Source organism: Vidua macroura, chromosome 18 (assembly GCF_024509145.1).
Source record: "Vidua macroura isolate BioBank_ID:100142 chromosome 18, ASM2450914v1, whole genome shotgun sequence".
NCBI classification, from domain to species: Eukaryota; Metazoa; Chordata; class Aves; order Passeriformes; family Viduidae; genus Vidua; species Vidua macroura.
In genome coordinates this window covers 5854992-5871191 of record NC_071588.1, presented here as the reverse complement: position 1 = coordinate 5871191, position 16200 = coordinate 5854992, and the positions used below count along the sequence as shown (strand labels likewise).

Here is a 16200-nt window from a genome sequence, read left to right as displayed (position 1 = left end):
AATCCCCACGGCACTGAGGGATCAGCTCCTCGGGCAGGGCCACCACAGGTGCCCCGAACCCGCACGGCGCCCGGCTTTGCGGCGGGATTTGCCCTCCTGCCCGGCCACACATCCCCGAGGGCGATGCCCAGCCCGGGGGCACCTGCGCTGCCAGGGAGCTGCGGGAAGGGATGGGTTTGGGGGCGGTGAGGGGGAGCAGCCTCCGGCACGGGCAGAGAACCCCGCGGAGCCGCGGCAGCGCAGCGGGCACCGCCGCCCGGTCTGCACCGTCCTCTAGTGGCCACCGGCCCCGCTTCACTGGCCACAGGGCAGGGGGAGCGGGCAGAGCCGGGGCAGCCCCCTTTCCTTTCCCCATGGCACTGCAGCGCGGCCCCCTCTCCGCCCCTCCCGTCCAGGTGAGATGGGAGTGCCATCCTTGCAGGGACACTGCAGCTGACACACTGAACACCAGCGAGGCTTGGGAACTGCAGTTCTTGGCCATCAAACCTCCGCTTCCAACACCACAGCACGTGGTATCTCCCATCTCCAGCCCAGAGGACTAAAATGTAAATCCTCACACTCCCAGTGTGCAGGAAACTGATGTAGGAAAGGGGATGTGATGATTCATTCGCTTTGTATCTCAGAGCCCAACACTCTTTCCCCAAGAGCAGCCCAAGAATGCACCTTGCCACCCACCTAAATATTTGATAAAAGTTACCACGAGCACCTGTGATTGATGCTTCTCCTCACACACCGCTCCAGCCGCTCTCTGGATAACGCGTGGCGTTATTGAGGCATCAGTTATCTTCAGCACAAGCACAGCTCCATTAGCAGGCCTGCAGCCTGCTCGTTTTGATAAGGTTCACTCTGTGCATTTATCAACAAAATGGGGATAACCAGCAGGACACAGAGTCTGCAGCTTTTAACTCTGTTAGGACAGAGATGACGTTCACATCTCTGCATGCACCATCAACCAGAGCATCCTGTCTGCTGGGGTTTATTCCTCTGGAAGAGGAAGGCAGCTTCACTCAGGTTTTATCTCTTTTGGCTCTGTTCACATGCTCCAGAACTCTCTTTATAGAAGTTCAAGTATGGCCCAGGGATAGGGCAAAGAAACTGCAGAAAAGCAGTTCTTTTTAATAACAGGTCTCAAACTTTCTTCATAAACTACACAAAGATAGACTCTTGGCTTATTAATAGCAGTAAATCTCCAAGTCCAATAGGCTTCAGTTAATGAATATTGATTATGATAGTGCTGGAAAAAGCTAGTGTCAGTTGAACCGAGATCCTGTAGCCATTTTTGCCTGAGCAGGGCTGTAAATTAACTGAGAGCTTGTTTTTCAAAATTAGGTAGAGGAAAACACAGGGGTTATGGCTGCACTGTAGCTCTCACTATCTCAGGGATATGAAACCACCTTAATGCTAATAGCAGCACTCATTTACAGATGTACATTTGCACTTCCCTCTATCTCCCAATGAATATCTTAAAAGTAAGAATCTAAGCTGATTAATACAAACATTGTGGTTACCTCAACCTTTGACTCCCCAGATAAATCACATCATGCTCTTGCTGAGCAGCTCTATTTTGCAGCCAGGCTGGGATGACTTTGAATGGAAGCTCAGGAAAATAAACCAAGGGCAGTCCATCGAGTCAGAGACCTTATCACTACCCTCTGGTGGGGGACTGAGGCAGTGAGGGGTGGGGAGGCTGCAGGGTTATGTCAATGTTTTTATAAGACTTGTTTTATGCTCACTGAAATAGCCTAACAACAACAACAACAACAACAAAAACAAACAAAAAAACAACCCACAACAAACCCAGAACAGACCTCTCCCCCCTCCCTACATCTGATAAAAGCCAAATAATAACAGGAGTGACTTATGCACTCGCTGCCTGGTACTTCAATCTGGCCTTCCAGTTAATACATCCCATGATTAAAGCATCTATAATCTACAGTCTGTGGAGACCTGTAGAGCAGGAGCAGCAGCAGGTGTGCAGCCTGATAAGGGTTGCTCACTCTGTGCAGATGAAATTTTTAATATTTATAACCGCTGATTTTTTTTCTTGATGCCTCCTATTTGAGGGGAAAGGGGTGAAAGTTGAAAGATAAAGCCCTGATGAAAGACCAGGTGGAACGTTTTTCCAAGGACAGGCAGGGGCTTCAAGCTATCTCCACCTAAGAGCTGGTTTAAAAATGCTGCTCAGGTGAGTGCAGCATCAGAGCTGGGGGAGTCTGTGGAAGACCTTCAAGGTTTGTCTGAAGTGCACCCAGGCTTTCAGCTGTAAGCTCCTCTGGGCTGTCTGTGGTTTGATTGTCTGCACCAAGCACAGTGGGACTGTGCTGGGGCTGCCAGGCATCATCACAAAATAATTAAGTCACTCCAGGTCAGCTGCAGATACTTCAAGTAAAAGCGCTAACAGCATTTCCAGCTCAGTACTGCAATGTGCTGAGGAATCTGGAAACACCCTGTGTCAGCCTGAGCCTCTGCCTCAGTGTCAGCAGGAGCTGCCACGGGCAGCACATGGGCACCACACATTCCCAGCACTCTGGGAATGCTCTGGAAAACATGAATTGCATCCTGCTCCAATCCAGTCACTGCTCATTGCAGTGTGGTACTTGGGATCCACAGCTGGTGGAACACTGGAGATGCTGGTGCCTTTGCAGTCCTCCTCCTGAAAAACACAGGGTCTCAGATACAAGGCTTTCCCCACAGGCAGCAGAGGGGCACACCACAAGGCAGGAGCTGCTGCTTTCCAATATTCCCCACCAAATCCATCTGCCCCTCGGGCAGGGTGTCCCAGTTTGGTGCCAGGAGACCCCAGAAGGACAGACAGGCACACAGGTCACACAGCCCTGAGGACACTGTTTACCCCCTGTCCATGTATAAGAACACAACCAATCTCCCTCATTTCCAGCACTTTGAGACATGGATTTGCCCCATGCCCAAGTGGTGTAATATTTGTGCTTTCAAAAAGAGCCCAACACTCCTGAGTGTCAATATAATCACAGAAGTGAATGACACTGCCCACCAGCAATTACACATAGATATAACTGGGGCCAACCTGAATAAAATAAAACTATCAGAGAAAGCCATTCAACACAGACATTCATTCTTTCAAATACAGGCCTTAATTTCATCTGAGATGATGCACTGACCTCTTTCAAAGTGAGCCATGTGGTTCTCATTGCTACAGCAGAGCCCTTCAAGATGTTTACCAAACACATACAGACAAAACCCCGTGACAAAGGGAGATACATCTTAGTGATGAAATACAAGGCTTGGGTGAACCTGAACTGAGGCCTCTCAAGTTGAAAATTACATCTCAACCATTCTCCCTTCCCACCCCAGATACCAGAAGTCAAAGAAAGAAAAGCAGGCTGGCCAGGGAGGAGGCAGCATTGCCCTTTCACCAGAGAACAAAGAGACTTCCAAAGAAAAAGAGGAGAAATATCAATCCTCAGAAACACCCCATCTGAATTCAAAAGCATCAGAAAGGAAAAAAAAAAAAAACCAAAAAACCCACATGTAGAGCTCTACACTGTGAGGACACGTCCACTGTTTGGAAAGCATGAAAAAACTGGATGAAGAAAATGTAACACTTCAGTGTCTCCAAGACAGCTGCAGTTTTCCTTGACTTAACCAGACTTGGCTGCCAGAAATTGGATTTCTTGGCCTCTGCTTTCTTGATTGTAATTTACTCTTCCACAAAATATGATTTCAAATTATGCAAGCAGAGTTTAAATCTAAGAAAGTAACATTAAGTTGTTGAAAATGAGTTTTAAAAAAATCCTGAGTTCATCTGTGCTGTTAATAATGAGTTTATCTCAAAACCTTGGGGGGAACCCCATCAAATGGAATTTGTGCATGACTTCTGGAAGCATATGAAAAATTAACAAAAGCATCCAGTAGCAGTGGAGTTAAAAAGTTATCAGCCCTTGGATACACTCTAGCCAGAGCCCCTAAAACACATGCAGGCTGCAAGCAAAACCCCACCAAGCTGCTTATCATTCTGAAGCAAAACTCAAGGATTAGCCTCCCACTGCACATCAGCTGGCCTCCCTGGCTACAGCAGGCACCAGGATTATGTTCACTGCCAAAGCTCATGAGCATTTGGAATCCAGCAACCTTAGTGCATGAGATGGATGTACAGGAAGGAACACCAGCAACATTTCCTAGATGGATCTACTGAGCATCTTCTGAGTTGTTAGACAAGCCAGTTTCAATGCCTTGAATGTGGGAGTGCTGAGTACAAAGAAGATAAACATCCCCCTGAAGGTGAGCTTAAAAATGCATATAAAAATATAATTATAATACATCAGGCGTTTCCACTTCTGTATTGAAGACATTTATTACAAACAGGCCGTCAGCTCTCATATAAAAGTAAAACATCTGAAAAGTAACAGCAGTCAGAGAATGCAACTCCCCTCAGTCCCATGGAACAGCAGTGAGATGTCTGTTGATGCAGCCCCTGGTCACCAGCACTTCTGGGGGAAGGACTGGGATCCCAGCCATGAACAAGTGCAGAAAGCCTTGCTCCGAGGAAAAATCCCTCCCAAATACCAGGTGGCAGGATGCAAGTGTGAGAAACACAGCAAAGTCCACCCAGGGGCAGTGCAAGGGGCACTGAAGAAGGCTGCAGCTCAAGCAGTCCAGCCCTCCTCACAGGGAAGGGCTGCAGAGCACATGGGAGCTTTCTGCATGAGCCTAAGATCCAGCTGCTGACAGGTGTGTTTTGGTAAGAGATGGCATCAGTCTAAACTGAAGTGCTCTGCAAAAATATCATTTTTCTTCCCAAACAAACCTCGTACTTGCTCAAACTCCAGGGGCACATCAACAGCCTTTTTCTTTACTTCTTTATCAAAAAGCTACAAAATAAAGACCAGAAAATATTGTCAAAACTCAGTACAGGCTCCTCACCCCAATAACACTGCACACTCTAAAGTCTTAAAACATCCAGCAAATAAACACTTCAAAGAAAAAAGCCAGCCCTGTCACCACTGTTGCTCATGCTGTTATTTAGCAGACCATTTTCCTGGTTTGCCCTGGTTCTGGGTAACCAAGGCAGGGCAGTTCCCTCCCCAGCAGCAAGGCAGATGAACAGGACATGGCTGCTGCATCCAGAACCTCCTTTCCTCTGGTTCCAGTCATTCACAAAGGCACAACAGCATTACCTCAGAAGCTGAGAGCTCCAGGAGTCCTGATATATCATCCTCCATTTCAGACAGGGACTGGTTCAGGACAGCAGCTGCCTTGGCCACATCTGGGTGATAATGGTTCTGGAGAGACTGAAAAAGCAAGACAAATAGGAGATAATCTAGAAGTATAGAGTAACACACATCCATCTGCACTCCCACATAGGAGTCTGCCCATTTGGTGGTCAGATCTCCAGAGACCACCAAATTCCATCAGATCCAAGTTCACTGTACCATGCTACTACAGAGCTTCACAAAATCCTCATTTCAGGCATCTTTCAAACTTGTCAAAAGGCTCCTCTCACATGGTCACATCCAGCTCAAGATAAACTCATCCATAGGCCATGCCTACACTGCATAACCTAATTTTGCCACCTCACAGTGCCTCCATGTCACACCCAAGCTCCAGCTCTCCAGGACTCCAGCTCCTGCACACCATTCTTCTTGCTGCTTCAGTCTCCTACACAAACCCCTCATCCACTTCTAGAGGCTAACCTGGCTCTACTCAATTCACTTCCATCAGTGCTCACCAAGCTCCTCTCTCCCCCTCCAGAGCAAATGAGAAGCTTGGTACATTTGCAGTTATTTAGTCTGTTTCAGCTGTAAACTGCAAGTTCAAATGTGTGTTCAATGCCACCCACCAACTAGCATACATTTCTCCAGTGTAAGGAATCCTTTGCTAGGATAGAGAATGATGCAGGGTAAAACAACTCATCTCATTTGCAAGATATATGTCAAGCAGACTCTTGTGAGAGGGACTGTCCACTGCCAACACATGTCAAGGAAGCAGCAAAGGTGGAAGAGACCCATACCAGACCCAGATGCTCATTTTGGGATGACATACCTGAATCTCCCAGAGAGAGCTCTGCAAAGCCCTGCTTTCAGATGGCTCCTCCTCCTCCATAATATATGGATCTTCTGACATGTCTAAGGAAATAGGAGATCCAGAGCTAATACCTTCTATGTGATGTACATAACCCCAAATGGAACACAGGCTCAGAGCAGTGCTGCAGCCAGAGTTGCTCCTTCCCAAGTAATTTCTGGTCCAGGGACAAACAGACAAATCCCAGCATGACCCAAGAGTCACTGCTGGCAGCACTACAAAACCATGTTACTTTCACAGAGCAGAGGAAGTAGGGCACTTGGAATAGCTTTGAACTTAACAGCAGGAGCCTGCTGACCTTTCACAAACTCAAGGGACAGGACAAAGAGATCCTTCCAAACCTCAGAACTGCAATTCCTCCCCTTTTCCTCCACAGGAATGCTCCTCTTTATGCTGCCTTGAAGGCGTAACACAACTGCCCTCTCACCTGCTGGCCCTCCTGGTCTGTGCAGCAGCACCCTGCAGGCGGGGTGCCTCCGGAAGAGGTTGCAGATGAAGGGAATGATCATGAGCAGAGCCTCGGGAGGGGCCGTGAGCGCCAGCCGCGCCAGCCGCTTGATGAACGCCGCCACCAGGTACGCTGGCAAGTGCCTGGGGACAGGGGACAGCAGGGAGCAGCCTGTTACAGTCCTGGCAGCAGAGCCAGCAGCCTCAGCCACCCTAACAGCACGTCACATTACAGACCAGGGGGCTCGTCAGGCTTTTTTGGCTGTGGAGTAAAGAGAAGCTTTAGGAATCTCGCTTTTAAGCATCAATGTGTTGTGTGCTCACTGGAACAAACTTTTGGGTGAATTTACATTCAGTGCATGAATAATCTCAGATCACTGTGAGATTCAATCCTGACACGTGGCACCATTGCCAAGCACAGCCCCTGTACACAGCCAGTCTCATGGCAAACTTTATTCAGTCCTTTCATAAACTGAGTGTTTGGCCAGGCAACCTTAATTATATTCTTCTTATGTCATTTTGTGGGTTTAATTAATACACAGGCCATGGTGTTAAATTTACATAACATTTCCAAGCACTGCAGCTGTTAATGGGAACATAAAGCTCCCATGTAGTGTAAATGTGCAGCATAATTCTTTTTTTTTAATGGTAAAAATGCAAATTTCTAACAGCAACCAGCTCATTTAGACCCCTTCTTCACGTCAGAAGAGTTGGGATGAAAATGACAATTTTTAGTCACTCAGGCTTCACTACACCTGCAAGGCTCAACAAAGTTACCCACAGGTCTTGTCACTCTCTCCGAAGTACACCAGGAATACAAGGGGTTGGATATGAAGTGCCTGGTGCTGTTACTGTTGGTTTATTTTATAATATATGACAGCAACTATATGACCAGCTGCCTATCCGGTTTATTCCCTGTGTACAATGAACTGACAACATCAAGACAGGCTGTCAAACACTTCACATTTCAGTGCTTTATGTCTGCAAAAAGCCATCCATTTATCAACAGCTTTGTAATCTATAAAAAGCCTGCAAATTTTACTTTTCCATTTTTACAAAGGCAAGACAGAAAATTCATCACTTTCACCCAAAGTGGAACAGAGATCAAAAACACATCCATAAGCGCTTGCAGCTCAAACTCTGATAACTAACTGCAATTCTTCCTTTCTGAAAATCTATGGCTGTGAGGCAAATCTTCAAAAATAGCACATGAAAAATTACACAAGACTACAATAATAGTCTTGGATTCAGTTTTCTCCACAAAAATGTATCTAATCCAGCAGGCACACTGAATACATTAAATCCAGACATGTGGGAGACTGTTCAAGAACAGAAAAGCAGGAGAAAAATATGTGAGCATACATAATAAAGATGCTACTTACGATGAAGACAAAAACAGATCAGTCAGGTGGAAAAAGCGAGCTCGGTACTTCACATGATAGATGGAAGGGTCTAACAGACTGTACAGCTTCTTGTAAAAGTCAGGATACTCCCTGTTGAAAAAGAGGAAAAATACAACATCCATTAGTGGTGTACATTGGGACTGCATCTAAATGTTTTTGTGCTTTCATTAAGAGCACCCCAGCGCACTGCTGTGCTCTGTTTAGCTCTCTTAGGCTTCCCTCTACAGTCACCACCTGAAAACAAGCTGCAAGGTGAATTTATGGCTCTTGCAGTGCCCAGCCATCTTCAGGGTGTGAAGCCATGTCCAGTGACTGCAAATGGTACAGGATGCAGTGAAAGGGACACCAAAGACCATGGCTTCACTCTGTAATCAGATCAATGGAAATTGATTTTTAAGTGCTGAGCTACCTCAGTCTAGAGAAAAGACTATTTAGGTTCAGTTGTAAAAGAAATCAGACAGCCAAAAAAGCCCAGCATCCAAACAGCCTGAGCCTCTTCTGCAGTTTGGCTTTCTCATGGGGGAATTTCAAAGCTTGAAGGTGTGGTGAATGCATTTCAATTCCTTGTACATAAAGACATAAATGCAAAAACCCATGTTCCTTTAAACAATATACTCTTTTTACTTACAGATTATGCTGATGAATCAAAATAAACAACCCATTTAGGGCTAGAAGACTGATTGCTCCACCTGTAAGAAAACAGACAGATATCAACACAATAAAAATAACTAGAAAAAAATAATCTTCAAGTTTTTTCTATAATATAATCTTCCCAGAAGGAAAACAAAACTCAGTAGCTGAAATCAGAGCCAGTGTGATGGTTGAAAAGTGAAACAATTTCATCTACAGCCTTCCACAGACTCCCAAGTTTCTTACAAAGATTAAGCTGTAGTTTAGTAGAACAAATGTTCAGCGACTGAGACACAAAAATGTGCTGCTCTAATTCCTCAACAAAGTCACACTGGGGAGGCAAAGGTCTGATCAGAAAGGACATTTCTGCAGGAATCTGTGGACCCTGTTTGGATCAGCAGCACTGGCTGAACTCTATATTGAAAACAAATCATTCCAGTATTCTACTCTTCCCCAAAGACTTAAATATGGTTTTCCTTACACACAAGGAGCAATGACATTGACAAACACAGGTAAAATCATCTCACTTTCAGGGACACTGGAGATGACCCTAGTTCCTTAGCTCCATCCCAGCCAAGAGTACACCTATTCCATCACCCAGGTCGTGGCTCTGCACCCAGCAGAGCTTCCAAGTCCATCTGCCCCATGCTGGAGGTGCCACAAAGGATAAAAGGCTGTTCTCACTCACCTATGCCATAGGCCACTGTCAAGAAGTCCATCATGAGAGTGGGCTCGTTCATGTAAGGCAGGACAGAGTCGTGCAGAATGACAAGAATCTTTTTGTAAAGGCCAGTGGGCAGCTGTGAAGGACAAAACAACAGAGAAACAAGCACTGCAGGGAGAATTCAGACAGCAGCAGCAACCTGTGGCTCAAAAAGGCAATGCACAAGCAGAAGGGAATGTGCCAGGAAAATACAGAACAGCTTGAAGCAGCAGTTCCCAAATGGGAGAGTTTACAAGTGACACCAACGAAGTTCATTCAAGAAGCAGGTGCTTACAACTAACAGTGTCATCACTCAGATGGGGAAAATCACCAGGAAAAAGGCTGGGGAAGCTTCAGCTTGTGAGCAGAGATTGTTATGCTGCAGATCACCCTTATGGGCAGAGATGTTTAAGGTAGGGAAAAAAGGCTGAGAGTAAGGAGGAAAAGCAGGCCATATATGAAGTCATGTTTCTTGGCAGAATGATCCAACAGAAATGGTCACTGGGCTGTTCCCACCCCACACTCAAAACATACTGGGGTCCTACCAGCAGCTTCCTGCAAGGCTGGACACAATTGTTAAGGATCAGCAATCCTTAAATTTAAAGAGCAATGCAGACCATAGGCAGAAGTAACACTCACCTTGTGCTTCAAAAAAGTCAGCCACATTTTTTCAAACACCTGTTTGTGTGCCTTAAAACAGAATTGCAAACAGTGAGTTAAACACACTGGTACAGATAATGCTCTATTTTAAGCAGACAAAATTTCAGTTCTAATGCACCAAATGAACAGTTACCTGAAGCTTTGAAAGTTTCAACTCCTCACGGTTATCTAAGAAGAAAGGGAAACCAGATGTTGAACTTGAAATGGATATTCAAAAAATTAAGATGACCCTTTTTAAGTTAGCCTTTTGATGCTCTAAAAATTTGGGCTGAAGTATTTTATACAAGGCCATAACAGACCCCCCTGTAGACTTAGGAATGTGGAATCACAGTGATCAAAGAAGCAGACATTCTTTACACACTAGAAATCTTAACCTGATTTTCATTTTCACACACAGTTATCATGCGGAGTTTACTAACCTTGCTTGACCATAAATTTGACCATCTCAGACTCTTTGTTTGGCATGTTAATGGGTGAGATGAGGGAAAATACATTCTGCTGGTAAAAAGGCAGCGGCCTCTGAGGAAAAAAGCATATAAACAAACATGAAGCAAGTTCCACATCAGATAGCAAGATCCTGGGCTTCAATATTGCCCTGTTTCCAAGTACTGAATATCGTTAGGAAAGAGAAAGGGAAAATGTTGATGACTAAACAACACACTGGTATATTCTCTGTTGCAGTCTCAGCCTGAAGTACTACTTATTTATTCAACAAGAAACCTATCTCTGTACTTATTCTGGCTTAACAAAACTGGTGGATCCAATGAAGGAAACAGGTTCTTCCTCTGCATCAGAGTAAACAGAATTAAAAGTTTTCTCTGTGTCACTCAAGCTGTGAAGATTTGGGTAAAACAGAAGCTAGAGCTTAGACCAGAAAGAACAGTAAGTGTCTTGAAATACTTTCAATTTCAGAGTAAAGCCAGTCTTGGCATACTGACACACATAAGAAAAAAATCAGTAACAATTTGTTACCTCCTTTGTCTTTTGCGTGACCTGCCCGATGCTGGCAGTGACAGCCTTCATGACAAAGTACCGCACGTCGTCGTACTCCAGGTACTCCTGAAAGCGGGAGATCAGGAGTGAGGCATCCTCGGTGGTGGGAAGTAAACCATCAACAACTACCTAACAAAGGGTTTGGAAAGGAAAGCAACAAGTCAGTCTCTCACAGCACTGGAACACAGAGTGAGATGGCTAAGGGCACATGAGTTCATGTGCCATCAGGTCACTGACAGGAGGGACTTTTCAGTTACCTTAAGAAGGTCACATGGAAAAGTTAAAGTTCCCTTCCACTCTATTTTGATCAATGGATACTGTGCCTCCAATTCGACAAACTTCATGAGCGTGCAGAGTGCCAACTCCTTTAAAAAAAAAGAAAGAAACATCACAAAAAAACCCCACCCAAACAAGAACACCAGGGGTCAAACCCAAAGGAGGCAACTTTCAAGAGGAGGAAGAATGAAGGATTATTTCCTGAGAAAGCTGCATGCTCGCTGCTGGTGAGCAGAGGTGAGTCAGAGCATCAGTGCTGTCTTACAGCACTGCCTGCCCTCCCACACTGAAATACAGCGACAGCTCACGGGACCCCCGTGAACCCGTGGGTCAGCAGCGGGCTCAGGACCTACCTTGACCTGGAAGGCGTCGTGCCCCATGAGGTCACCCAGGCAGCCCACGCAGTCCCTGTAGCGGTGCCTCATCCATATCTTGTACTTGTCCTCGGCGCTGTAGCTCTCTGTGAGGGACAGACACACACACACAGGCTGGGCTCGGGCAGGGCCGCGCCTGTCCCGGGCAGCGCCGCGGGCCCCGCTCCGTGCTCACCGCTCAGAGAGGCGTCCTGGTCGGGCAGCGGCCCCACGAACAGCTCCCGCCGCTCCAGCAGCGCCCCGAACAGCCGGCTGCAGGTCCTGGCGGCGCTCACGATGTCCTCCGGCTCCTCCTGGCCCTGGGGAACCGCGTGTCAGAGCGGCGGCCCGGCCGCGCTGCCCTCCCTCAGCCCGCTCCCCCCGCCCGGCCCGGCCCGGCCCGCACCGCCAGCGGCTCCAGGAGCTCGAAGACGCGGTTGGCGCTGGAGCGGCTGCCCAGCACGGCCTCCAGGCAGGCGGCGAGCGCGGCCTCCCGCGCCATGCTCGCATGGGAGGACGGAGGAGGAGCCGCGGCCGCTCCGCCCGCAGGCGGGGCGGGGACCGGGACCGGGATCGAGATCGCTCCGGCCCGCACCCACACCGCCCCTCCCGGTAACCCGCCCCGGTACAGAAGGCAGGGAGAGGCGGCGGTATAAAAATGTACACTTTATTACACCTTCAGGTAGGATACAGCACTATTCTTTATCATCCTACTGGGTCGAGTACAAATGTTCATCACTTATGTACAGGTTGACTTCCTAACACACTCCTTGGGAGAAAGACACATCCAAAGGAAGAAAAAAAAAATAATGAGAAGGAAAAAAAGATAGTGACTTTTTATCTTCACCAACTGACCTAAACAAGAAACAATCGCCTCTTTAGACACCAAATCAGACCAGCACAACGACGCAGCCAACAGCTCTCCCGCTGCTGGAACTGTTCCCCCCCACCCCGACTTTCATGCACATCATAAAAGCTAAACACTTAAAAGTAAAACTGGGGCTAACTAAGCAATATTTTTGGATGAGCGAGGCTATACTGTACACAGTGTCACTATCCATTACCACTGCATCTGCTTTGCATTTTAAACTACTCTGCTGTCAGCAATGCCAGCTCCATGGCTGGCTGTGAAGTTTAGGGGATGGCACACGCCAGGGGTTAGCAGGGTCAGGGGAATACTACTGCATGCAAAAACAGCTTTAAAAAAAAAAACAAAATGCCCTTGTATTTGTACACCTGAGGGTCCAAGAAATAAAGTATGCAGGACAAAAGAGGTATAAAATAAAAAAGTAAGGAACGCTGCCTGAGCCAATGTTTACATGTGTGATCTGAACAGAATTGGCTGTACCTATCCCAAGTAACACAGAGGAGCTGGCTGAGAATTCTTTCTTGTTTAAGCCATGTGGATTGCCAGGTACCAACAAGTGTGGACATACAGAAGTAAAAACAAAATATATGCTTTCCTTGCCCTTAAATAGGCTTCTTTCCTAAAAGAGTAAAAAGATCACAGAATGAAAAAATAATTTTAAAATCATCTCAGAAAAGGAATGTTGTAATTTTGTCTGGATTTTACACATTGTGCAGTTTTATGGCCAAAGTAAAATAAATCCCATCAACCCACCATGGGCTTTTTGATTCCTCACTCAGTGCTGTTTGCAAAGTCTGTTATTCACTGTATGCAAGAAAAGTAAAGAAACCCCCCACAGTTCTATGCAGCTTTTTGCTTTTTTTTTTTTTCTCCATAATAAGGCAAACTGATTTGGAGGAAGAGGCCACGCTCTATTCACATCCAAAATACCCACCTGAAGATACATTCATCGTTAGCTTTAGTAAAAGAATAGTACAAAAGTTAGATCTTACTCTTTACACAGTTGAAGAATTAAGTCTTAGATTTAATTTCACTATTCTCCCCTTCCCCCAGCCCCCCACCCCCCAAGCTGAAAGCCGTGTAAAAAGTACTGAACATTTAAACATGTTGCAAGAGCAGAATGAAACTGAGAGATTAGATTTTATCAGCTGGAGATTTTTTGTGACAGAAGTCCCATGAGAAATAGCTATGGATCATCTGATTAGCTGTATCTACTGAACAATTCTTTTACAAAAAAAAAAAAAAAAAAAAAAAAAAAAAGGGCTACACTTTAATACACATTTACTATCAACACAGTATTTACTCAGCTCATGCCTAAAATACCCATTATTTTAAAGTGAAATATGAGAATGGCACACAGGTTGGGTTATTCAATAAACTATACACAAAAACTACTAACAAACATTTTAAAAGACTTACAAAAATGGAGAATGAAACCTATGAAACCTTTTTTTTTTCCTTTTTAATTACATATACTTACAGGTTTTCACATTTATTGGCTAAACTTTGCAGGGAGCACTTCAAGTCTGTGTTAGATCTTCCAGGGGCGTTTACCACAGGGAAGAACAACACAGAGCTTTTGTACAGATGGAAAATACTGTGCTGTACCAACTACACCTGGTTCTTTGTGGGGCTTCATCGTGGGTACTGAGCACACACTGAACTACAGCAAGGAGCTGCACATGCCCACAGGCAGGTGTGGTATTGTAACACAGATGGATTTTACTGACATTTATGGCAGATCACCATTTCACTTTTGAGAAGCTGGGCAGAATTTCAACCTAAGTAATGCTTGCTTTATCTGGTTTGAATGAGCACAGAGAACACAGGCAGAATGCATCTTGTACAGAGTTTGAGTGCTAAACAGTTGCTAATACACTGAAGTTACATGTGAGTTTTCATGTTTAAATGTTCACCAGCAAGAAACCTTCTGCTACAAAAAAAAAAAAAAAACAACCCAACAAAACAAAAAAAAAAAAAAAAAAAAAAAAAAAAAAAAAACAGAGACCAGAGGTGTTTTGTCTTCATTTGGATGTTTGGAGTAGCTTCTCACTTGTCTCAGCAAACACAAAACACTGTGTTTCTCTGTTATTGCAATAGTTCAACTTGGTTTAGTAGGTGCCTTTAATCTGACAGTCGGTGTCCTCATTTGTACTTTTGCTTGCTGACTCTGGGCTTCAGGTGTTGCTGGTGTCTGGGCTGGGTTCTGTACACCTGGAGCCTGAACCTGGGGAGATGCTGTGGTCACGACCTGCTGCTGGATCAGCTTCTGCTGCACGACCTGAGCGGTAGCAGTGGTTGCAGGGATCACCTGAACCTGCTGTTGACCTGCTGTCGTCTGAGAAAGGGTCACAGTTTGGGGCTGAGCTTGTACCTACACATCAGGATGAAAAGGCAATTACAAAATGGTTTGGCATTAAACTGAGCAGTCATTACCTTTCTGCTCTACAGAAGGAATCCAGCTTCCTTAGGTATTTGCTCTCTTAACTGACAAACATCTCACACAATGATTCTGGGAACATAGGCTCTGTGGTGTCACTGAGAAACACCATTCTGTCACATCTTCTAGAGCCTTATAAATCAGAACTAAGAGCCAAGATGCCTATAACTCAGGTCTCTGCAGTGCAAATCCAAGGACATGCCCTCAGATACATTCAGAAGGCAGATGAAAGGTATAGAAACCCTTCCAGATAATATAGGAAAATTCCTGTACTGCAGAAGTGAAGGAGCAGGGAAAAGAACAGAGGGACAGCCAGAGGACCAAAGAGGTTAAAATGCTGACTGTGCACCCATATTGTGACAATAAATACAGCCACTGAGGCTTCCCACCAGTCTCTGCCATTGCCCTTTCAGACTACAGCTGCCAGTCTCTATTGCCAATTTATGGCAGAATAGTTTGAACTCCATCCAGACATCTAATTTTCATAGCTCTACCCAGAACAAGGGAGGAAAAAAAAAATCAACACCTCCAGAGGACAAGGTCATGAAAACTGAGCAGCTTCAGCTGCCTTTGTCAGATGCAGAACCCATACAAAGCTACAAGGACTTCTCCAGAGGAAAAATTAACTATTGAATGATCCAAAAGGATTCCAGTGGGAAGCACTAAAAATGCAGATAAAAATAATGCCATATGAAGACCATAGTTTAAAAAATACTTATCATGGCCTACATCTACTGCCACTGAAGTCACTGGTGTAGATGGGAGGGAAAATATTTGTCTTTTTGCCACAGACTCAAAGTCACAGAGTTATGCCACCATTGATGACTTTTGAAAATGATCTAGGAGCTCTTCCTGACTACAGAGGACAACTCAACTTGTATTGACTAATGAGATTTCTACTTCCTGCTGTCTACTTTGCCCTTGAAGCATTCACATCTGAGGTGGTTATCAGACTGCTTACACCACTTTATCACCATTTTGAGATACACAGTCACAGATTTTATTCTGCACTAAAACACTGCACCGTGAACTGTGGCAGATTAAGAGCTGACTGGGCCAGATTTTTGTGCACCAAAGTCAAGAACTTCATCCACCCTCCAAAGTTAAATCATTCCTGCCAACCAACTGCCTACGTTAGGCCTGTTGCTAATGATCTGGATGACATTGATCTAAAGAGTGTTAATTAATTCAACTGCCTGGTCGTTAGGGAAGGGGAACCAAACCACCTGAGCTTCTCCTGCCCGAGCCCCATCTGTTACCAGCACCCATTTGGAACAGCTACCACACCATCCTGCCTTTTACAGAGCACTTGGCATAGCTCTATGAACTGAAACAAAACAACTTGTAACCTTCAATTTGTCCTCATTTTT

General features: G+C 45.5%; 2 protein-coding genes across 13 annotated transcripts in view; both read right to left on the bottom strand.

Annotated features, from left to right (window-relative positions):
• Nucleotides 1-4303: 4303 nt before the first annotated feature.
• On the bottom strand, nucleotides 4304-12098 carry NOC4L (nucleolar complex associated 4 homolog). Its single transcript, XM_053993545.1, has 15 exons — nucleotides 11929-12098; nucleotides 11719-11842; nucleotides 11523-11629; nucleotides 11151-11258; nucleotides 10873-11022; nucleotides 10320-10419; nucleotides 10034-10068; nucleotides 9880-9930; nucleotides 9226-9337; nucleotides 8536-8596; nucleotides 7887-7997; nucleotides 6485-6648; nucleotides 6019-6101; nucleotides 5154-5267; nucleotides 4304-4847 (listed from the first exon to the last, which is right to left on the bottom strand). The coding sequence occupies exons 1-15, from the start codon at nucleotides 12022-12024 to the stop codon at nucleotides 4731-4733; spliced, it is 1533 nt and encodes a 510-aa protein (XP_053849520.1). The 5' UTR covers nucleotides 12025-12098; the 3' UTR covers nucleotides 4304-4730.
• A 1141-nt stretch (nucleotides 12099-13239) lies between these two features.
• Nucleotides 13240-16200, bottom strand: part of EP400 (E1A binding protein p400) — a 45929-nt gene continuing 42968 nt past the window's right edge. For all 12 annotated transcript variants that reach the window (XM_053993532.1, XM_053993533.1, XM_053993535.1 and 9 more), the window contains one exon: nucleotides 13240-14764. In XM_053993532.1, coding sequence (XP_053849507.1) covers nucleotides 14492-14764 — 273 coding nt within the window. In that variant the 3' untranslated portion in view covers nucleotides 13240-14491. The remainder of the gene's footprint in view (nucleotides 14765-16200) is intronic.